The 23,516-nt window shown below is 35.3% G+C and overlaps 1 protein-coding gene across 5 annotated transcripts in view; it reads left to right on the top strand.

The window, feature by feature from the left end:
• Nucleotides 1-23,516, top strand: part of CDK8 (cyclin dependent kinase 8) — a 124,297-nt gene that overhangs the window by 89,300 nt on the left and 11,481 nt on the right. For all 5 annotated transcript variants that reach the window (XM_046664872.1, XM_046664871.1, XM_046664870.1 and 2 more), the window contains exons 5-6: nucleotides 12,212-12,269; nucleotides 14,601-14,732. In XM_046664872.1, the coding sequence (XP_046520828.1) occupies nucleotides 12,212-12,269; nucleotides 14,601-14,732 (190 nt within the window). The remainder of the gene's footprint in view (nucleotides 1-12,211; nucleotides 12,270-14,600; nucleotides 14,733-23,516) is intronic.

The raw sequence follows: 23,516 nt of genomic DNA, 5'->3' as shown, positions 1-23,516 counted from the left end.
GGGTGCATGGGACTTTTGGAATTGCTGATTTCAAGCTCTTTGGATAGATACCCAGTAGTGGGATAGCTGGATCATATGGTAATTCTATTTTTAATTTTTTGAGGAATCTCCATACTGTTTTCCATAGTGGCTGCACCAGTTTGCATTCCCACCAACAGTGTATGAGGGTTCCTTTTTCTCCACAACCTCTCCAACATTTGTTACTATTTGTTTTGGTTATTTTTGTCATTCTAATGGGTGTAAGGTGATATCTTAGTGTAGTTTTGATTTGCATTTCCCTAATGCACAGCAATGATGAACATCTTTTCATGTGCCTATTGGCCATCCGTATATCTTTGGAGAAATGTCTGTTCATGTCTCCTTCCCAGTTTTTGATTGGGTTGTTTGATTTTTTGTTGTTGAGTTGTGTGAGTTCTTTATATATTATGGATATTAAACCTTTGTTGTATGTATGACTTGTAAATATTTTTTCCCACTTAGTGGGTTATTTTCTTGTTTCAATCCTGTTTTCCCTTGCCTTGGAGAAGCTCTTTAGTCTGATGAAGTCTCATTTGTTTATTCTTTCTATTGTTTCCCTTATCTGAGAAGACATGGTGTCCGAAAAGATCCTTTTAATACTGATGTCAAAGAGTGTACTGGCTACATTTTCTTCTAGAAGCCTTATGGTTTCAGGTCTCACCTTTAGGTCTTTGATCCATTTTGAGTTTATTTTAGTGAATGGTGAAAAAGAATGGTCAATTTTCATTCTTTTACATGTGGCTTTCCAGTTTTCCCAGCACCATTTGTTGAAAAGACTTTCTTTTCTCCATTGTATGCCCTCAGCTCCTTTGTCGAAGATTAGCTGTCTATAGATGTGTGGTTTTATTTCTGGGCTTTCAATTCTGTTCCATTGATTTGTGTACCTGTTTTTGTACCAGCACCATGCTGTAGCTTTGTAGTATGTTTTGAAGTCAGGGATTGTGATGCCTCCAGCTTTGTTCTTTTTTCTCAGGATTGCTCTGGCAATTCTGGGGTCTTTTGTTGCCCCATAGGAATTTTAGGATTCTTTGTTCTGTTTCTGTAAAGAATGTCATTGAGATTCTGATTGGGATGGCGTTGAATCTGTAGATTGCTTTAGGTGGAATGGACATTTTAACTATGTTTATTCTTCCAATCCATGTACATGGAATGTCTTTCTATCTCTTTATGTCGCCATCTATTTCTTTCAGAAAAGCCTTATAGTTTTTGTCGTATAGGTCTTTTGCTTTCTTAGTTAAATTCACCCTGAGGTATTTTATTCTTTTTGTTGCGATTGTGAATGATACTGTGTTCTTGAGTTCTTTTTCTGTTAGTTCGTTATTAGAGTATAGAAATGCTACTGATTTATGTAAATTGATCTTATACCCTGCAACTTTGCTGTAGTTGTTGATTATTTCTACAAGTTTTCCAATGGATTCTTTGGGGTTTTCTATGTATAAGATCATGTCATCTGTAAACAGCAAGAGTTTCACTTCTTCCCTCCCTATTTGGATTCCTTTTATTCCTTTCTCTTGCCTAATTGCCCTGGCCAAAACCTCCAGTACTACGTTAAATAAGAGTGGTGATAGAGGGCATCCTTGTCTCGTTCCTGTTTTCAGGGGGATGGCAGTCACTTTTTGCCCATTGAGTATGATGTTGGCTGTGGGTTTGTCATATGTGACCTTTATTATGTTGAGGTAGTTTCCTTCTATGCCCATTTTGTTCAGAGTTTTTTTCATAAATGGCTGTTGCATCTTGTCAAATGCTTTCTCTGCATCTATTGAGATGATCATGTGGTTTTTATTCCTTTGAGCCTTATTCTTAATCATGTAACTATAATTCCTCATCTTCTGAAGAAGTCCATCGTATTCCTCAAATGATTAGGGGAAGACAAATGTTGAGAACTATTGGTCTAAAATCTGTGTCTGAATATAGGAAAAAAAGTTACAGTATCAGATAAAGCATATTTTATTTCGAAAGATTGAAACATTTTATAATGGCAGAATAATTAAAATAATCCTTTAAAAGCAAAGAATTTGTAGTTTATTCAACTTGGCAGTTCTACAAAAAGAAATAGAAATATGTAATTACATACCTTGCCATTTTTCTATCAGATTATGATGAAATTTTTAAGTAAAGAATGAACTAAAATTATAGACTAAAGCAATGTGATGTAATAGAGTTGGTTGGCATTTGGGGCTATATAAAAGAATAGATTTTTAAAACAAACATTCACTCAAAAAATTGTGTGTCTGGAAATGTTCAGTGTCTACTATAAGATAAAGATATACATGGCAGGTATTCACAAAGGCACACATTCTACGTTAATCTCTCAAAACACAATAAAATAAAACTAGAAATAAAAGCAGAATTATGTTTTCTTAACTATTAGATATCATCTTTTGAAAAATGTCCCATTTAAAATATAGTTTGGAAGTAAAAAAGATACTCTTGAGTTAAATGTATACATCTGTTGCAAATTGCAAGAAATATCCCAATGTCAGAATTCTTTGAAATCATACAAGTAAGCAGAAATATATAGCTTCAGACCGGTTGTTTGCAAGGCAAACAAAATACTAGAAAAACTTTTGAAACATATTAGAAAAAGAAACATATTAAAAAAAAGATCATAGAAGTCGTTAAGAAAAACACCAACTAACCAAAAGACCACACATGATATAAGCCATTAATTTACTATATATTTGTAACACATGTATGTGTGTTTAAATATGTAGTTTTAAAAGTCCAATTTCACTAGCAAAGTAATGCAGTAATGTTTAGGAGATGCCATTTTCTCAAATGAAAATATCGTCTTTTTTGTCAAATGATAGTACTCAGTTCCACACTGGCAGTACAATGCAGTAGTTAAGAGGATAGACTCTGGAACCAGATGGCTTGCATTTAAACCTTAGTTCTGCTACTGATGAGCCAGTGTGAGATGGTTAATATGAACTAGCTCAGTTTCTGGCTTTGTTCATCTCGTCTATAAATTGGAATAATGATGCCTACTCATATGGAGTTTTTCTGAGCATTAAATGAATTAATCTGTATAGAGGACCTGGCACATAACTAACATTTAGGTTACTGTTGTCAAACTGTCACTTCCCTGCTTAAAACTCTTTCTGAATTTTCATTTTCAAGATATAAGGACATTTTGTCTGCAAACTAGACCCTGCATTATCTGGCCCCCGCCTATCTTTGTCACCACATTTCCTGCCAGAGTACCCCTGAATATCATGCTCTACTCACAAATGCCTTCTTGACTACACCAAGCTATTTTCCACTTCAGAGCCTGCTTGTTTTCCCTTCTGCCTGAAAACTTCTTCTGCCTACACCCACTTACATAACACATACAAAAGTAACCCTTTCCTGTGGCTAGTTCCTTCTCATCCCTCAGGTCCCAGCTCAAATGTCACCTGAGAGAGGCCGTCCCTGGCTACCCTATCCAAAGTTAGTGCCCCCATTTTTTCTTCTTCACCACCTGATAATTTTTAATCTATTTGTTTACCTTTTCTAACACCTCGCTTCCATGTAGACAAGGACCATATCTATTTTGTTACCCACTATCACATGTCAGAGACAGTGCATGATACATGACATGCCCTCAATATGTTGAATGAATGAACACTCACTGCTTGGTCATAAATTACAACCTTAGAAAATGAGAATTATCAAGAACTTTAAAAAATATTGATTCCTTTTGATCTAGCAATCCTACTTTTAGCAAATTTTCTTAAGGATAGTATAAAAATGGTGAAGAGACCATCACAGCATTATTAATAAGGACAAATTGAAAAAAAATTTGCATGTTTGACAACTAGAAAATAATTGACCAAATTATGACATGTAGAAAAGATGAACTATTGTATAGTCATTTAAAATTATGGTAAGTTTAAATAATGTTGTTACAATGTTAAGAGAAAAAGCAGACTACAAAATACCATTGGCCTTCCATATCCATTGTTTCCATATCTGCAGATTCAACCAACCAGGAATCCAAAGACCTAAGATGGTTGTGCCTGTACTGAACATGTACAGACTTTTTTTTCCATGTTGCTTTTTCCTAAACAATACAGTGTAACAACTATTTACATAGCATTTGCATTATATTAGATATTATAAGTAATCTAGACATGATTTAAAGTATGGGAGGACATTTGTAGGTTATATGCAAATACCATGCCATTTTATATAAGAAACTTGAGCATCTGTGGATTTTGGTATCTGCGGGGGTCCTGGAACCAATCCCCTGTGGAAACCTAGGGATGACTATAATGGAAATAAAATCTGTGTGAAAAAGTAGATAACAATAGAAAGTATACCAAAAATTATGATTAAGTCTGGGTAGTGAGTTGTATTTTCTTAATCATATTCGAAAAAATTAACTTTTCTACAAGACCACGTATTATATTCTAAAAGGAAGAAAAATGTGTTTTTCAAAAGTATCAGAAGTATTAACAAAATTGAGTGAATAGATTCACACTATTATGAGAACTTATTATATAATAAACCAGAAATTATTTCACAACTGAAAAGGGCATCATTCCTTAATGTCATTCGGGAGAAGTATTTTTTTTGTCTATAATAAAATTTTTTTGTTACTTATATTTTAAAACTACACTAAATCCCACATGGCTCATAGGATGTAAAATATATATTTAAAAGTTGGGATATTTATTCCACCTACAACTGGAGGTAAATTGCTAACTATTCAAGAATTGACAACTATCACTAAAGATGTGATAGGTATGCTGAAATGTAAAAACACTAGTAAAAATATTCTTACGGAATATAAAATGTAAAATTAGTAACAAGAGGAAAGTAATATATTAGAACAATGGCAAAAATAATTGAATATACCTTTACTGTCTAAAATATAGAGAATTGATTTGAATATGTGAGCTTAATAACCAAAGTTTCCTCAATAAAACAAACCTACGGAGTGTAAATCAGAACATATGATTATCCATGAAAGATAGCCAAATTAAAATATTTGTTACTATTAGATATCAATTAGCTAATAAAAATTATAAAACCTTATGATATAGATATAAGATATAGGTATACATTGCTCTTGGTCTTGCAGTTTGGTTTTTATCACATTTAATGGTATTGTTTTTATCAATGTTGAAGCTACAAAACTGATACTTGAACCTTTCAAGAGCAAAGTCTGTTAATGTGTATCAAAACACCTTAAAAATGTTTATAGTCTTTACCTGATAATTTGACATTTTAGGAATTTATCATAGATATATACAGAAATGTTTGTCATGGCATTATTTTTTCTTTTATTAAGGAACTAGAAACAACCTAAATGTTTAATAGGAGCTGAGTTATATAAATTATGATGAATCCATATGATTTATTCAGATCATATCAGAAGAGTAATTTCCAGACTAAAACATCTTTGTGATTGAGGCCAGCCCCGTGGCATAGTGGCTAAGTTTGCACACTCTGCTTCGGTGGCCCAGTGTTCGCAGGTTCAGATCCCAGGCGCAGACCTAGCACCACTTGTCAAGCCACGCTGTGACTTCATCCCGCATGAAATAGAGGAAGATTGGTACAGATGTCAGCTCAGCGACAGTCTTCCTCACAAAAAAAGAAAAAAAATCTTCATGATAAATAGTGAGGAAGGAGGGTGCAGACAATATATTTAGTATGATGCCATTTTTTAATTTTATAAGGAGTAAGAAAAAGGCAAAAAAGTATATTCTGAAATATTGATAATGGTCATCTGTTAGTTTGGAGATTATAGATGATTTGTTTTCAGTCATCAAGCGCATTGTGCTTTTCTTCATTTCCCTAGTTATATCTATTGAGCACTTACTACCTTTGAAATTTAAAATAACAAAACAAAATTCTAATTTTAGAACAATAAAGCTGTGGATATTATTTGATCTGATAATTCTACTTTTGTGATTTATCCCAAGGAAATTTCCTGGTATATGTATCAGGAGTTTTTCTTTTTAGGGGTAGTATAATTTATACAAACAATGTCAATGGGAGCATCATTAAGGTTGATGCCAAAAGTGGGGGTTGTAGGAGATACAACCATCTGTTATAGAGGAATACAATACAGTTAGTAAAGGTAATATAGAGACATCTAGATTTGTCAAGAAAATAATACTTGGGAAGACAGAAGACAAAATAGTGCTATTCACTGATTACTGTTATACTACCAAATTCATATGTTAACATTGTTTAGAGTACTATTTGGAGTTACAGTGATTTTCAGATTTGAATATAAACTATGTACACTTTTTGGTAAATTTGGTTAAATTCATAATGAGTGAAACTAGAACTATTTTGAAAACTAAAAGATTTTTGCTATCCTTTCTCTGCCCCTTAATACCTCTCCTTTAAGATGCATTTGATTTCCTTAATATTATTCACTTTTCTAGTCTTCAAGTAAGAGTTACATTTTCTTTTCTTGACTCTTTATTAGATTCTTTGCTTAAAATTTGTTATAAAACTTTACTGTTTTATAGAAATGCAGTTAAATAAATCAGACTTGGGAAGGAAAATATACACACATATATTAATATGTACACACACACTTTCTTTATTCGGAACAAATAAGATATGTCTGTGCCTAGAAATTTGAAAGTTTATTTCTGTTGCCATGGAGTTTCTGTTCTGTGCCCCCATGTTCCATTGTTATGAAATGAATATTGCCTGTACTAGTCTCTGTGACAGTAAGCAGATCTTTATGTCAACGAAAAAAAGGAGGTTATGTTCCAGATTTGATCTATTAGCACTTAAACTAGTATTCTGTGCCTCAGCTGCCTAAAATGGACAGCTAAAGAATTTTGTAATTTAAAAACTAAAAATCCATAGATTTAAAAGATCTCAATTTTAAACTAATAATCTGAATCATGTTTATTATTTGAAGTAATTTTGATGATGATATTCACAATTTGGTGAAAGACCAATTTAGTTTAACTTTGTTTTACCTAAACAGCATATGAAAACAAAAAGTAGAGTTAGTAGACTGAACTGTTGGAAAACATGAGGGGCTTATTGAAAGGAAATGTCATCTAATATTAACCCAGTTACTCTCAGGAAGTTAATGCTTATTTCATAAAATATCTTGATTTGCACCAACTCTGACAGAGAACGTAATTCCTCTTCTTAAAAGAGGACTTCTTAGGTAAATAAAAAACTAGTAAACATGCATATGTCTTTTGATACTGCCCAAAGGTGATGCACTCTGCTCAGTGCTGCCTCCATCCCCCCACAGAGGGTGCAGACCCAGCTCTGTGATTGTTTAAGAGAAGGACTAGTGAATTCTTGAGGCACCCTCTCTCCTGTTCCTTACCTTCCAGACCAGCTCCTGGTCTTTCACACTTCAGGCAGGTCAGGTGTCCTCAGCTCCATGAAGCTTCTCCTTGCCTGCATTCACCCACCCGTTAATTTAGACTGTGACCTCGCTGAGGGCAGGAACTGTTTGTTTGTTTGTTGATCTCTAGTTCCTGATCCCTCTTAATTCAGTAAGAATTACTCAATGAATGAATGTATCGTACTTGAACTATTATTGCAGAGGATGAAGTTAACTGTCACAGGTAACATTTATCTTCTATCAGGAAGCAGATAGAATTTGTTAAGAATTCTTCTATACATTTTTTCCAGTTTATATATAAGGCAAGAAACAACTTTATTAGACATTGATAATTTCTCTTTTAGCTTAAAGATGTTTAGTATTAGAGATAAAAAATACAAATTTATAGCTCTGAAGAAAAAATGAAAACTGTTTTATAAAGACATCTTCCATATCTCATTCACTGGATTTCCAAATTTCTATCTATAACCTAGCTCCTTAGAAGATTTCATAAAAACAATTTATTAAAAATTACTGAATTTATGTCTAAAACTTTGCTGCCCACATTTGAATCTCTCATATATGTTATATATATATATATATATATATATATAAAATATATATATATATATTTTGATGCAAATAATCCATAATCAATCTATAAATCAAAATTTGGGGTGAGTTCATTATGAGCCAAGTCTGAGGACTGTAGCCCGGGGGGCCTCCTTCCCCATGGAAGGAAGTGGGGTTGTATACTGTCTTGGAACAAGGAGCATACATCACGTCTGACAGAAATACCCCTTTTACAACAGTCACGAGATTGCTTTCCCAGCACAGCAGGTCAGTGGTCACAAGGTGAGCACAACAGGTCAGTAATTAATCCTTAGTTTCCAGAAAGAGATGCTCATCCTTAAAGAAATGCTGATATAGGGAGGAAGCTACATCCCTATCTTTAAGGACATCATTCTTGTCTTTGGGACATTGTAAATGTTTAAAGCAGACATAAAATGTGTGGCCACATCAGGCCTTTCTGGAAAAACAAGATCAGCCAAATTAGTTTTAAACCAAATGGCTTCCTCATATACTCCAGTATATCCTATTGCTTTTCATTTATTAGATATCAGTTACTTAATTTTTTCAGTATGTATTATAGTACAAAATGATTAACAACCAAACTGAAACAAAGTCATTGAGTATCTAGAAAGTGTGCTGCCAAGTTGTGTTGTTTACATTTGTGAAAGTTTAATTCTGAACCAGCCTTGGAGAATGGCATTGACAGTGGTTTCTTATGGATCGCTGTCTTCTTTTCATAGACAGATTCATGAAGAATCAGCTTTTCCTGTTGACTCTAAGTCTCCATTTTGCCTTGGTACGTTGGTGAACGTGTGAAGACCCCATTTTCACCCCTAAAATAAAAGGTTCTTGCAGTTAACTTGACCACTTCCACCCCTATGTCAGATACTTCTGGTTGATAATGGTGGTTTCCTGATCAGCCCAATTCCTGTTTTTCTCAAGATAGAGCTCCCTGCAGTCCTTACTTTTCTATCAGAGTTGGCCCCTTAAGTGAAACCAGTTTGCCATCCCTGCTGTATGCCACAATCATCAGTGTACTGTTCCCTAGCACAAGAAATTCTAGAAAACAGCCTCTACAAGAATGATTGTCTCTGCAGTACAAACACCTTGTTTTAGGAAATATCAATGACTTTTTTTGGAGCCCAACAACTGATTAAGCAACAAAACAGAAGTACTGACGAGAGTATTCATGATCATTAGGGTGTCTGTCTTTTTTTTTGGGATTTCCATTACATTCACAAATTTAGTGTTAGATTTGTCTACTAAATCAGGATATCATGCTCTGGGGCATATGGAATGCTACCATGGAAAATAACGTGAGGAGGGACACATTGTTTATAAACAGTGTTACTAAGACAGCACAGCCCCATTCTCTTTTGTTTATGACTATGTAGCATGCCCAAACTGAATTTAATTTCACTTATAAGGAAAGGTAGTGTTGATAATGGCTTTTAGCTCCAAGACCTGCTTCAGAGCATGCAATAGAGAGTTTCCTAGCAAAGTAATTTTTAATTATTAACTGGAGCTTTGGCCCCAGATCTCAATACTAGGCCACACCTTGACAAAGAACGTGTTTATTCCCCATCAATGCTCAAACCCAACTTTGGATCTTAACCAGTCCAGTAAGTCTAGAATAAAATGAAGAACAAGAGAGGGAGTTTTTTCCCCCTTTGCCTAGTAGCAGGCTGACCAATACCACCTGTCCTGGGGCTTCTCAGATCTGGGCCCAGCTGTTGAATGAATAAGAAAGAGATCTTTTCCACTCCATCTGAAATAGAAGGAGGGGAGAGATGCCCATATGTGCTTGTGCATTTGCCAGTTATGGAGATAATCTTTTAGGATTGAGCACTCCAGTGCTAGAAAAATCCATCACAGCAAACCAGTTGATCAGCTTGTACCTCTGGAGAAGTGATGGGTGGTTAAAGGGTCTTTAACTTTTAACAGTATGTGACTTTATAGTTTGAATTGTTTATAATCAAAATGTATTCATGTATTACTTATGTCGTTAGGGAGGAATAAAAGAATCAGATTTTGTCAAGTAGCATAGAGCAAAGGTCTTTTGGGGCAGAAACAATGGGGTAGCAATGACATAGTTGTGAGGGTCTAGTCACAGAACCCTGAAAACATGTGGCCAGAGCGGTATGGAGTGGTGGAAGTTGGGGCTGGAGAGATTGGTGGGAATGAGTTTACAGCTGCCTTGCATCCCATCACAAGGGCTTTGGATATTATTCACAGGTGGTGAGGGACAAATTAAAGTTAAAATAATATTTTGGTAATAATAATAAAACATAGCAAAAGCATTTAAAGTAATTTTTGAAAAGGTTCATCCATACCTCTGTCACTCTCTTTTTTGTTCTTATGGTCCATACTCATAGCACTTTTTTTTTTTATCTAGTTCTAGTCACAGTCTATCTATCATTTTGTGTTCTGCTGTTTTCACCTAGTCTTATAATAATTTTCCATGTTACTGTGGAAGACTTGAAGCAAGGGAGCGACATGATCAGCTTTGTGTTTTGGAAAGAATCCTGGCGACAGTACAGAAGATGGATGTGATGGGAAGAGAACCTAAATGGTGTTAAAGAGTAGGGAATATGCTCAGGAGATGTTTAGGGAGTCTTGCCCTGATGAACCATGAGAAGAGAGTTCTAGCACAAAGATGAAAGTTCCCTCCTGAGTCCACATTGTGAATTGAGAGCCAGCCTTTCCCCTCAGCCAAACAGAAATTCTGCTGGATTCCTCTTGGAAAGCCCTCCTCTGCCTTCAGCATTTTACACAAGTCTCAGAGATCTGGTTTTGTTTTGAAGTAGGCTGAGCTCTAAGAGTCTCTGCAGAGACTAACCCAGTGTTGACTGGTTAACATGGTGCTCGAAAGCAGTTTTATTTGTGCTAAGCAGCACTTGCAGGTCGCCCACAGGGAATGTTGTTAGTGCTATCCTTCCTTTTGGTACTTAGCCGATTATCCCAGTGGTCAGGAATGTGTGTATGGTGATGATAGAGGTTCTGAAGACTTTTCCTGAATAAAACATTGTCATTACTATTATCACAATAATGCACATTAATTTTAAAACTTGCTACGTAAAATTGCTTTCAGAATGATATACTAAGAAGGGAGCATGAGGCTGTTCAGAGGTGGGGTAAATTCTGCTGGCTGCCTCAGCCTTGTTGATTATACTTAGGGCACGTCATGTAATCTCTCTGGTGCCTAGTTTCCTCACCTTAAAAAATGTAGGAATTTTTAACCTCTGAAATGTATATGCTACCATTTCAGCAATATATTTCCTTTTTTGCTAGGGATAAAAAAATAATTTTGATCTTTAGTAGTTGTTAGAATAATATACTATAAGTTACATTTGGTCAGTAATAGCATGGGGCTATCACTAAATATGGTTAGGGAAGCCTGTGAACTGGTTACCATTGTAAACAGCCTTCATTAAAATCTTTAATTCGATTTTAAAGTTGGCTTTGATCAATGTTTGAAAGATGTTCTAATCTAGTTTCATCTAGCAGACTGGTAGAATTGAAGTCAGATCAAGTGTACAGCAGGATTCCAGGATGAGTGAGATTCGGGGACTGCTTCTTTCTTCCCCTCTCCCTCCTCCCTTCTCTCTCTCCCCCTCCTTCTCTTCCTCCTCCTTAAAGAGGGCATGACCATTAAATGTTAGTATAGGAAATACCACCATAGCAGATTCTAGATGACAATTAATCCTGTATAATTTTAGAGATTTTAAAATTGTTTGAAATACTACTTTTATGAAATCTCACTTTAAATCTTAGCTTCCTTTTTTTATTTAAAAATAAACACCTCAAAACTGTTCAGGTCATGGAAAATTCCTATTACTTTGCTAACTCATTTAGAAAAGACTTTACTAAATTGGTTTCTCTGTAATTTATTTGTTTAAACCTAGATGCATACCTTAGCGTTTTCAAAAAAGGCTATCAGGTGGCTCCTTCCCTGTAATTAACCTGCTACTTAATATTAAATCATCTTTGAAGATTCATTTTCCTTTTAAGTTGCAAGACATCATATATGATTGAAAGAGTTAGAAGGAACCACAACACTCTAACTTTTCTGTTAGATGTTCCACAGTAGTAAAAACAGACTGATAAAGGGGCCAAGAAGAGCCTTGCCCTACATGGACTTCTGAAGTTTGCGTATTGCTTTGCATATATACAAGTAAAGTTTCTTTGGTGACTTCCTGTGTTTGATTTTAATTTTTGAGTAATGAGGTTTTTTTAAAGGTGGATTTATGTTATATTGGCTATTGTCTATTTAAAAGAAACCACTACTGTCTACTGAAAAAAAACACTATTTTGTTTCCACAGAAACCTGCTAATATTTTAGTTATGGGTGAAGGTCCTGAGCGAGGAAGAGTAAAAATTGGTATGTTATATCTTTGATAAGTCACAGCGTAGCACTCTTTTTTAAAACTTTTGTAGGCAGCTATATCACTTCTAGTTTTTGTTGTAATAATATGTATATATTCATGTAGTTCTGTATGATTGAAGCCATTTCTAAAGAGTATACATTCAAAGTGGAAAATGTTTCACAGTCTTGAAAGATGTCAGACAATCTTTAGAGACTGAAGTGTTCTAATTATAAAATAAGCCACGAAGTTTCTTAGAAACCTTTACTTTCATTAAAAATAGCCTATAGAGATGAGTGGCTTCTATCCCTGTTAGAAGCCAGCCTCACCTGTAGTTACAAGGGCATACAGCGTACTAGTAATTATACCAGCAGTTCTGTTCACCAGAGCCAGGTTAGATCAGAACACATGCCTCTGTTGACCTCATCTAGATTAGGAGGGACAACCTAGGAAAGCCACTGAGGCCAGAGAGGTACAGAACCTTAAGTTATAACAAGCCTGTCTTACAGTGGGCCTTTGGGGGGAGAAAATTAACACGCATTCTGTACCTTGGCATGTTTTCTGATAGCTCTGTTTTCTTACATATCAAAGCAAAATTTTACCTATTTCTGGTCTGATAACCTATAAGGATAGAGCTAAATTTATTTATCTTAACTGGTTATTTTTTTCATTGTCATTTCCAAGTTGTGTTTGTCACATTTATTTAGTTTGTTTTGTGTGTGGGTAGAAGAAATGTAACTAAATTCTATTAATTTAAAGGCAGCAGGATTGTGGGACTGTATAATATAGTAAATAGTAATTTCTGGTTGTAAGATTTAATATGAGTTAGAATTATCAGCTGATTTGTACCACTTCACCAACGAAGAAAAACCTAGGTGTTCCTAAACCTTTTCCCCTGTCCTCCCTGATAAATTCCCCCAAGTTTCACTTTCCACTTCTAATTAGACTCTTGAAGTACTTTTTATGATATAAAGCTTGCAAATTTTCTAGTAGTGGGAACATTTGGTACACCTCAAAGTACTCCTAGTCAGTGACTCCCTTTGAGAACCGGGCCCTGTCAGTACCTGCCGTAGCATCATCAAATCCCTAAGTCCTTAGACGGGCTTTCTAAGGATTTCGTCCAATCAAATCAAACGGAAGTTCACAGCATGCGAAATACAAAAGACCCAGCCAATCTGTAGTTACAGGTGTGTTCTTTACTATAAGACTTGAGGAAAATTTATATAATAAAATAATCTAGTTTGGAATTATACTTTTATGTAGTACATATGATGTTGGCAGTTTTGGGGGACACAGCTTAAAGCATTCACATTTAAGAAGAAATATTAGTTCTTCTGTAAACCAGTATTTAGTAATGAGACTCATGGTTTTAATTCTTTGCTGAATTCTTTTTTTTTTTTTAACTTTAATGATTAAGTTATATTAGACTAGGGCCTACTTCATTAAAGATGTATATTAGGAGAGCAAAACTAAACAAATGGTGGATGAATCTTGAAATTTTTGAATAGGTGGTATGAATAGTGATTGTTCATTCAACATATATTTAGCAAAAGCTATGTATAACAACACTATACCTGATACTAAAAGGGATAGAGAGATGAAAAAGACACACTTTTTTTGCCTTTAAGAAGATTACGGTTTAGGGGGATGAACAGCCGTGCCTGAATAGCTACAATACATATTAAACTATGATAACTGCCACGAGCTGTATCTCACCATGGCTCCAGCTCTGGGGCATGAGTTTACGACATTTGTCAAGTCACTTAATTTCTTCTAACCTCAGTTTCCTCATTTGAAAAAAGAGGTGATTGAATTATGTGACCTTTAAAGTCTTATCCAGCTTAGAAAAAATACTATGATGCTTTTTAGTTAGTCAATTCAACTCAAATAAATGGGGGAAAATAGTGGTGTTAACATACTGTATGGTCAACTTCTGATTACACCTTTGAACAGGCCTGTTGACAAATAATGGGAAGCCTTATTCGAGCAGGTTTAGTTTCTCCATGTTTGTGACCACTACAAAGAGTGGAAATGCAGCGTAAGAACCCTGTCCCCAAAGCTGGTGTGCAGAGGGAAGGAAATCTGCCCAGAGGAGTAGGCTCACCCTTGACTCTGGCATCAGAGCCTGTCTCTGACCCAGTTGCAGAGTGAGTGACTAGTTTGCGAAGAATGAAGATCCCAAACTTCTTTTATATTTAGACTTCTGAAAGGGGTGAGATGTTTAATGTGTTTTTTCTCCCAGAATTCAGCACGGTTCATATCTTACTAAGTAACAATGGTAAAATTAGAGTAATCAATTAAATTTGTAAATATCTATTTACTTAACATTATTATTATTTTTTTTACAGCTGATATGGGCTTTGCCCGATTATTTAATTCACCTTTGAAGCCTTTAGCAGATTTGGATCCAGTAGTTGTAACATTCTGGTACCGAGCCCCAGAATTACTTCTTGGAGCGAGACATTATACCAAAGCTATTGGTGAGTAGAACTAATTAAAATTCCGTGACATTTTAAAATTGGCTTTGTTGTTGTACAATATGCATATTTCTATATATTTTTAAATCAAGTAATATAGAAAATTATAAAAGTAAGAGCAAAAACTAACCTAAATTTCCACTACTTAGAAATACCATCATTAGCATTAGGGTTATAGCATTCTAGACATCTCTCTATGATAGATAAATAGATATTTTTTTAAATTTTAAATATATGGGATCATATTATCCATTTTAAGTAAAAAGCTTTTTTAAATTTAATTTTATTTGAAAAGAGAAATAAACACTGTAAAATTTCTAAATCATTGAACTTCAAACAAATGTTTCTTTCACCAAAAGAAGTATTAGCTCCTTAAAGTTAAGGAAAAAAGATTATGAAAAAAAGTAGAAGTTTAGAACATTTTAATTCACTTTTCAATTTTTGATAGTAGTGATTACCTCCATATTATGAAAAATTAGGAAATTAGTGCTTTTGTATTTCTTCCCCCACCAATCTCTCAGTTTATAAGCTATATTAGTAATATCCTTATCATCATTATTACTACTACTTTGTCATTGTTTACAACATTTATTTTCTGTCGGCAAACCATAACTCTCACAGTTGTTCATACTTAGATTATATATTGTAATGGATTCAGTGCTCAGCTCTCACAGTTGATTTACTACAACTTTTCCATTCCGTTTTATTTGGTTGAATTTTATTATGGAGTAGTTTTTTTCTTGTGTGATTTGCCTTTCTTTTTTCCTTTATTGTGTGTCTTTATTGCTTATTTAACTTGTTCTTTGTTCTCCAGGATGGTATTAAACCCACTTTTCTTTTATTGGATAACTCCATCCTGAAGTCTTCTGTGCTTTGCTGTATTCTGGATTGGTTTCCTCCGGCTTTTCCTTTTTTCAGTCTTCTGAGTTGGATCTATTTCTTTCTGGATTTCATTATTTCTTCTTTTATTTTGCAACAGCGTATTCTCAAGTGACTTCCTTTGGAAGGGGTCTTAGAGGTAAATTTTCTAGTTCTTGTTTTCTGAAAAATGCCGTTATCATACTTGACTATTTGGCAGGGTTTAAAGTTCTAGGTACAAAATACTTTCCCTCAGAATCTGATGATGCTCCTCCATTGTCTTCTCGCATCACTATTGCTAATGGAAACTCAGGTGGAAATCTTACTCTCATTCGTGGGTGGATTACCTGGGTTTTTTTCTTTCTGAAAACAAATGGGACTTCTCACCCTTAGATTTCACAGTGATCTTCTGGCTACCTGGTAGGCACATTCAATCTGAAGTTCATATCCCACGTCCCTTGTCTGTGAAGGATTCTCTTATACTAGTCTCTTGATTTCCTCCTCTCTGTTTTCTGTTTCTGTCTTTCTTAAACTGAATATAGGCAGATGTTGGACTTCTTGGATTGATCCTTTATACCACTTTTCTTCTCATGTTCTTCTGCCTTTGTCTTTTTTATTTCCAAGACCCCCTTATTATTCTCTGATTATTAATTTTTCATAACATCTTATATTGTTGTACAGAAAGAAAAGCTTTTCAGATATCTGTGAGGACAGTGACAGCAGTGCCTTCTCTTTTTCTGGTGAGGAAGATTGGCCCTGAGCTAACATCTGTGGCAACCTTCCTCTGTTTTGTATGTGGGATGTTACACAGTATGGCTTCATGAGCGGTGTGTAGGTCCATGCCTGGGATCCGAACTTGTGAACCCTGGGCCAGCGAAGCCGAGCATGCAAACTTAACCACTATACCACGAGGCCAGCCCCCACTATGCTTTTTATTTATTTATTTATTTATTTTCATTTTTATTTTTATAGTAGTAACATTGAATTATAACACTATATAACTTTCAGATGTACATCATAAAATATTTCAAATTCTGTGTAGATTACATCATATTCACCACCCAAAGACTGATTATAATCCATCACCACACATATGAGCCTAATCACCTCTTTCGCCCTACTCCCTCCCTGCTTCCCCTCTGGTAACCATCAATCCAGTCTCTGTTGCCATGTGTGTGTTTGTTGTTGTTTTTATCTTCTACTTATGAGTGAGATCATATGGTGTTTGACTTTCTCCCTCTGACTATTTCACTTAGCATAATACCGTTAAGGTCTATCCACGTTGTCACAAATGACCGAATTTCATCATTTCTTCTGGCTGAGTAGTATTCCATAGTGTCTATATACCACATCTTCTTTATCCCTAGGTTGCTTACAAGTCTTGGCAATTGTGAATAATGCTGCAGTGAACATAGGGGTGCATATATCTTTATGCGTGTGCATTTTCAAGTTCTTTGGATAAATACCTAGCAGTGGAATACCTGGATCATATGGTAGATCTATTCTTAATTTCCTGAGGATACTCCATACTGCTTTCCGTAGTGGCTGCACCAGTTTACACTCCCACCAGCAGTGTATGAGGGTTCCCTTCTCTCCACATCCTCTCCAACATTTGTTGTTTCCTGTCTTGTTAATTATAGCCATTCTGACCATTCTGACTGGAGTGAGGTGATATCTCATTGTAGTTTTGATTCACATTTCCCTCATAGTTAATGATGTTGAACATGTTTTCATGTACCTGTTGGCCATCCATATATCTTCTTTGGCGAAATCTCTGTTCAGATCTTTTGCCCATTTTTTAATTGGGTTGTTGGTTTTTTTTGTTGTTGAGATGTATGAGTTCTTTGTATACTTTGGAAATTAACCACTTATCTGATATATGGTTTGCAGATATCTTCTTCTAATTGTTAGGTTGTCTTTTTGTTTTCTTGATGGTTTCCTTTGCTGTGCAGAAGCTTTTTAGTTTAATGTAGTCCCATTTGTTCATTTTTTCTTTTGTTTCCCTTGCCCATACAGGCATGGTACTTGAAAATATGCTGCTAAGACCGATGTCAAAGAGTGTGCTATGTTTTCTACTAGAAGTTTCATAATTTCAGGTCTTACATTCAAGTCTTTAGTCCATTTTGAGTTGATTTTTGTGCATGGTGTAAGGTAATGATCTACTTTCATTCTTTGGCATGTGGCTGTCCAGTTTTCCCAACACCATTTATTGAAGAGACTCTCCTTTCTCCATTGTATGCTCTTGGCTCCCTTGTCGAAAATTAGCTGTCCATATGTGTGTGGGTTTATTCCTGGGCTCTCAGTTCTGTTCCATCGATCTGTGTGTCTGTTTTTGTGCCAGTACCATGCTGTTTTGGTTACTATGGCTTTGTAGTATATTTTGAAATCAGGGAGTGTGATACCTCCAGCTTTGTTCTTTTTCCTCAGGATTCCTTTAGCTATTCAGGGTCTTTTGTTGTTCCATATAAATTTTAGGATTCTTTGTTCTATTTCTGTGAACTTTGATAGGGATTGCATTGAATGTACAGATTGCTTTCCAAAGTATGGACATTTTAACTATGTTGATTCTTCCAATCCAAGAGCATGGAATAGCCTTACATTTCTTTGTGTCTTCCTCAGTTTCTTTCAACAATGTTGATAGTTTTCGGTGTACAGTTCTTTCACCTCTATGGTTAAATTTATTCCTAGATATTTTATTCTTTTTGTTGCAATTGTAAATGGGATTATATTCTTAATTTCTCTTTCTGCTACTTCCTTGTTAGTGCCCGCTATGCTTTTTCATTGTTTGTAATTTGCTGTATTCTGGGAATAATTATCTGAGTTTTTTTATAGGTACTCTGTATTTGTATGTCTTGATCTCTCCCTTCCATGTGGCAAGTGTTCTTCAACTGTTTGTTTATTCTTGATTATCTCTTCCTATTTAAGAATCAAGTTACAAAAAGCTGCTTTGGCATTTTGTGTACATAGATCATGGGGCTTATAGATTGGCACTTTACTTTAGGGTGATCCAGCAGACAACTGCCGTTAACTAGGAAAACCCTAAATGCCAGTATGTGTAAGTTTTTGCTCTGAGGCCATTCATATTCTTTAAGGGAAGAATCTCCAACTTTTGGCCCAAGCTTTGTACACCCGGTAGCCCCAGGGCAGTGGAGGAGAGTCAGAGAAAGAGGATCAACTGTTCACAATACAGACTTTGGGGGCTGGCCTGGTGACACAGCGGTTAAGTGTGCACATTCCGCTTCGGCGGCCCAGGGTTCGCTGGTTCAGATCCCCAGTGCGGACATGGCATCACTTGGCAAGCTATGCTGTGGTAGGTGTCCCACATATAAAGTAGAGGAAGATGGGCACGGATGTTAGCTCAGGGCCAGTCTTCCTCAGCAAAAAGAGGAGGATTGACAGCAGATGTTAGCTCAGGGCTAATCTTCCTCAAAAAAAATACAGACTTTGTAGCTGGTATTTCCAAGTACAAAGTCCTCCTAGAGTTGTGCAGGATGAATCTGCCTCCCACCCAACAATTATACTGTTGACTGGGCCTTCTCTGAACTGTTTCGTCTGCCCTCCATCTTCTAGAAATGTTTTTATATATCTCTGCCTAGATCAAGTCTTCACATGGCCAGTCTCTTCTTTTCATCCAGATCTTAGTCAAAATACTATCATTTCAGAGGGAACTTTCTTGACCACTCAGTCTGAAGTAGGCACCTGACCTTCCCCATCATGCTTCTGTCTTGTTGTCTTGATACTGTTGAACAGTTTCTAAAATCCACTGAAATAGGTAGACCTTGCCTGGCTGTTCACCATTGTAGGCGAGTGCCTAATGGTATGTAGTGAGACTCAGTACTCTTTGTTGAATAAATGAATGAATCTTGTCCCTGGTGATCTCCTCCTCTTGTTTTTATTACTGTGGATTTATACTTTTACTGCTTTGCTGCCATTTCAGTGTATACTCAAGAAGGAAAAAGGAGAAATACTTGTGATCATTCCCCCATATTAATCTTGAATCCGACATTTTTTTCCCAAGAAATCTTTGTGTTCACTAGTCTTCATACCTGCTTTGAGATCACATTTTATTTTATAGAAAAATAAAGGTAGATAAAGTTAAGTCATTTAGATATAGGACTTCTCTGTATTGCCTTTGTGACTTTTCTACAAATCTAACATTATTCCACAATAAAATTTTTTTTTTAAATTCAGAAAGAAAGTAAAAATTATTGAAGCTAATCCTATTTTTGAATACATATTGTTACCTAAACTCACATTTGGTTTTCTGTTTTACAAGTGTATTCTAAATGCATTTAAGAAGCATACAAACTTAGTATGATACATAGCTTTTTTTTCCACCTATAAAATGAATATTTAAAAGCAGTGTTACTTTTGATGAGATGTATAACAGACTATACAAATAAAGAAGTGATTACCTAGTCTTAGCTGCTATTAACTGAAAACTTGAGTCTTTGATTTAAATTAAGTAAAAAATACACAATCACAGAAGCTTATGACTCTGGCTCATTATGTATTATCTTTTTCTTTTTTCTTAAGAAATTTCTCTTTTATTGTGAACATTAAGATTTGTACAACCTGTTATTCACTAGGACATTCTACAGTCCAGCAGTTTTAATGCAGGGCTATTTGTCACAAAGCTGAACCACCATCAATTAGGTGGATTCCTGTGTTCAAATGGCAATATAATTTGGGAAAGAGAAGGCCTTTCTTCATATTTTCCCCCTCTTCCTCCTCCTCATCAACATAGAAATTTATTGGATAATTATTAGATAAACTTTAAAGAACTTAATAGAAACCAAAATGAATGCAAATTATGTGGTTTACCCGTAAGGGACCTTCAGTCCAGTTGAGAAACAGTATGAAAATATGCATGAAATAATTTTGTCATCTTTGAACAATGGAAGTAACAAAGGCTGGCAATGTAACTTGTAGCCTTAGCTCTCTCACTCCGGGGGATGTGTGTGTGCGTGTATTTGTGTTTAGACAAGGCATTTAGTCATTTGTCTCATTTTCTGAAAATGAGAATTTAGCCTAAATCATCTCTTAGATCCCCTCCAACCCTAAAAGTTCTATGACCGTAGATACAAACAACTGCCTGTGAGGTAGGGAGAGCACAGAGGGATCTGACTTGGGTGCACATGATTGAAATCAGGGTCAGTGCCAGTCCCTCCCCGGGGGTGATCCCCACCCCGTGTACACCTGACTTGGCCAAGAGCAGTCTTGGAGAACACTTTTCTTCTATCAAAACTTTGGCTCAAAAAAGTCATAATGTAGGTATCTACAAATTGCTTTTTGTTTGAGAGAGAGAAATCATACATAAATCAGTTTTAATATAACTTTTTGAAAATAGAATAATGGGGTAAAAAATGAAATTTCTTCCTTTCTCCCACACCAAAGCAGCAAAAGAGCATAGAGAAAAAACCTGAACACAACTGACTGACATATTCCCACCCTGCATTGCACACAGGTTTTAGTGCTGTGGACATTTCTTCAGCTGTACAGAACTGATGCTGAGTCATTAAACCAAAGTGAGGAAATACTAGAGTAGTAAACACTGTACTCCTAGGGACAAAGTTGAATTCAGTTTTGAATATTTTGGGTTTTCATTTGTTTAACTGACTTTGTCGAGAAGGCTGCAAGAGGGGTATCAATCTTTAATTAATTGTCACTAAAACAGTCTTAATACAAGTTTATTAGAGTATGAACTTTTAAGCTCAGATGTTTGTCCTCAAATAACTGAATGCACACTAATTATGTGGTATTCTACTAAACAGGGAATATACAAAAAATTAGGGAGAATGACAATTGCCTTTTTTATCAAAATAGAAGCTTGCTATTAGTATACCTATTGATTAAAACATTATTTAACAATTTTTTTTTCCCTATTTGAGTCTATGTAGCATGCCAGTTGCTATCTCCCTGCTCAGTTAGCTCAGTAGTACACAGGAACATCACAGATTTTGAGAAGTAGATGGATTTCTCCGTTTCTAACTTGGAGAGTCTTTCTAGAAGGTAGGTAGGTGAGCAGAAAGGGACTTTTCTATGAACTTGGCATAATCTGAAAAACAGTAGGCAAGATGGGAAGGAAAGACTTATTTACAAAGATTTGGAAATTTGAAATAATAGCCTGATCAGCTAACTCAAATTCATGATTAATGTCTAGATCAAGATTTGAAGAAAGGAAGGATGGTGAAATTCATAAAGCTGAAAGATAATGGGAAAGATATAAAGAAGGAGGTTATTAGGGTGAATTTAAGCAAGATTCAGTAAACTATTTTTTCCTGCTTTCCTTTTATTTTAAAAGCAATGTAGCTTTAAAGATAGCTAAACTATTTATTTGCCTCTCATCTTCCTCTACATATTTCATTTTCTTCTTTAGAATTTTTCCTAGCTAACCAGCACGAGTTGTTACAGTGTCTCTAGGGTGCTACGAGCAGAGCTTTAACCATGCAGACTGACCCATCTGCCCTTCTCGTGAACCTGCTCACTTGCCTGTCTTCCCTTTGATTAAGGTTATCCCCGAGGTCAGGTTTATATGGGGTACCCCACGTAAAAAGAATAATCACAAAGTAATTAATTTTCCTGTTTACTTTCTAATGTTCAAAACAAAATAACTTGGTTTCTATTTCTTGATGAGACATTTCCATATTAGCTAGACTTGGTTCTTTGATGTGGGATACAACTGATAGGCACACATGGTCGTTTTTTAAAATCGCTTGCTTGTAGTCAGGATGTATAATCTTTAAGCAAATGGATGATTAATTTGTTACTCTGAAATGTAAATGTGTTGAATTTACATTAAATTAAATAGCTATATTTCAGTTTTGGAGTTTAGGAATTCTTAGTTATTTTTAAATTAACATTTTTTCTGTTTAAGTAACAATTATTAACATACCTGAATAATCAGCTTTAATAAAATAGTTGTTTTTATTTGTCCTTCTATAGTTATCTATATTTACCACAGGTATTGATTAGGCAAAAACCACTTATTGAGTGTCTGCGTGCATGCCTTTGTACTTAGTGTGGAGAAGTTAACACTGTCAGTTTAGGGATTGGTTAAGAGAAGAAATGGAAGATTTTGAGCTTTAAATTCTCAATTGACATATAGATCTTTCCTCTGCTGCTACTTCTACTATTAAAGATCTTTCATCTACCACTATTGAGTAGAAGTTTAATATGAATGAAAATTGCCTGTATCTTAAAGTGAATAGAGGGAATTTGTTGTCTACAGAGGAATCCATTTGCCTAGCTTTTATGAGTAATTCCTGTGAATTTATACCCATTTTAAAGGTAATATTTTGCCCCCTATTTTCTTGTCCTTATGAAATACTTAAACTTGCAAAACCTGACACTGCTATAGCATAAAGAAACCTTTTGAGTGAAAAACTGTTCCAGTAGACATGCTGTTTCTTTAGAATATCTGAGCTCAGGCATCGTTTTCTTCTTGTTGGAATAGCACCTTGCTAACTAGTGCTAACATGGGAGGATAATTATTAGACTGTACATATTACATAGTACATATTACAAGTACATAAACAAGATAAAGAAAAAAATATATTTTTTACCACAAAAACTTGTGTTGATTGTTTTGGGCAAGTATGCCCAATTTCAGTGGCTGTTTGGGTTTTCTGTTTGTTTAGTTTTGTTTAGTTTTGTTTGTTTGTGGTTCCCTTGCTCCATATGCAGTTTTGTATGTATTTCATAGATTAGGTAATGTGTGAGGCGTTTAAGACCTGCCAATAAGTCAGCTAATAAATTTGATTTAAACTTGGAATGAAGCCACTGGGTGGGATGGAGGTATATAGGGAATGAAAAATTGGAGTGGTGGGGTGGGAATATATATTTACAAACAATATTCCGTGATATTTATAACTGCTTAGGAATTAATATGACTTATTAGGGAAAGAAAAGAAAGAAAAACACTCCCCA

Source organism: Equus quagga, chromosome 6, assembly GCF_021613505.1.
Source record: "Equus quagga isolate Etosha38 chromosome 6, UCLA_HA_Equagga_1.0, whole genome shotgun sequence".
Taxonomy (NCBI): Eukaryota; Metazoa; Chordata; class Mammalia; order Perissodactyla; family Equidae; genus Equus; species Equus quagga.
This window is presented reverse-complemented; position numbering and strand designations above follow the sequence as displayed.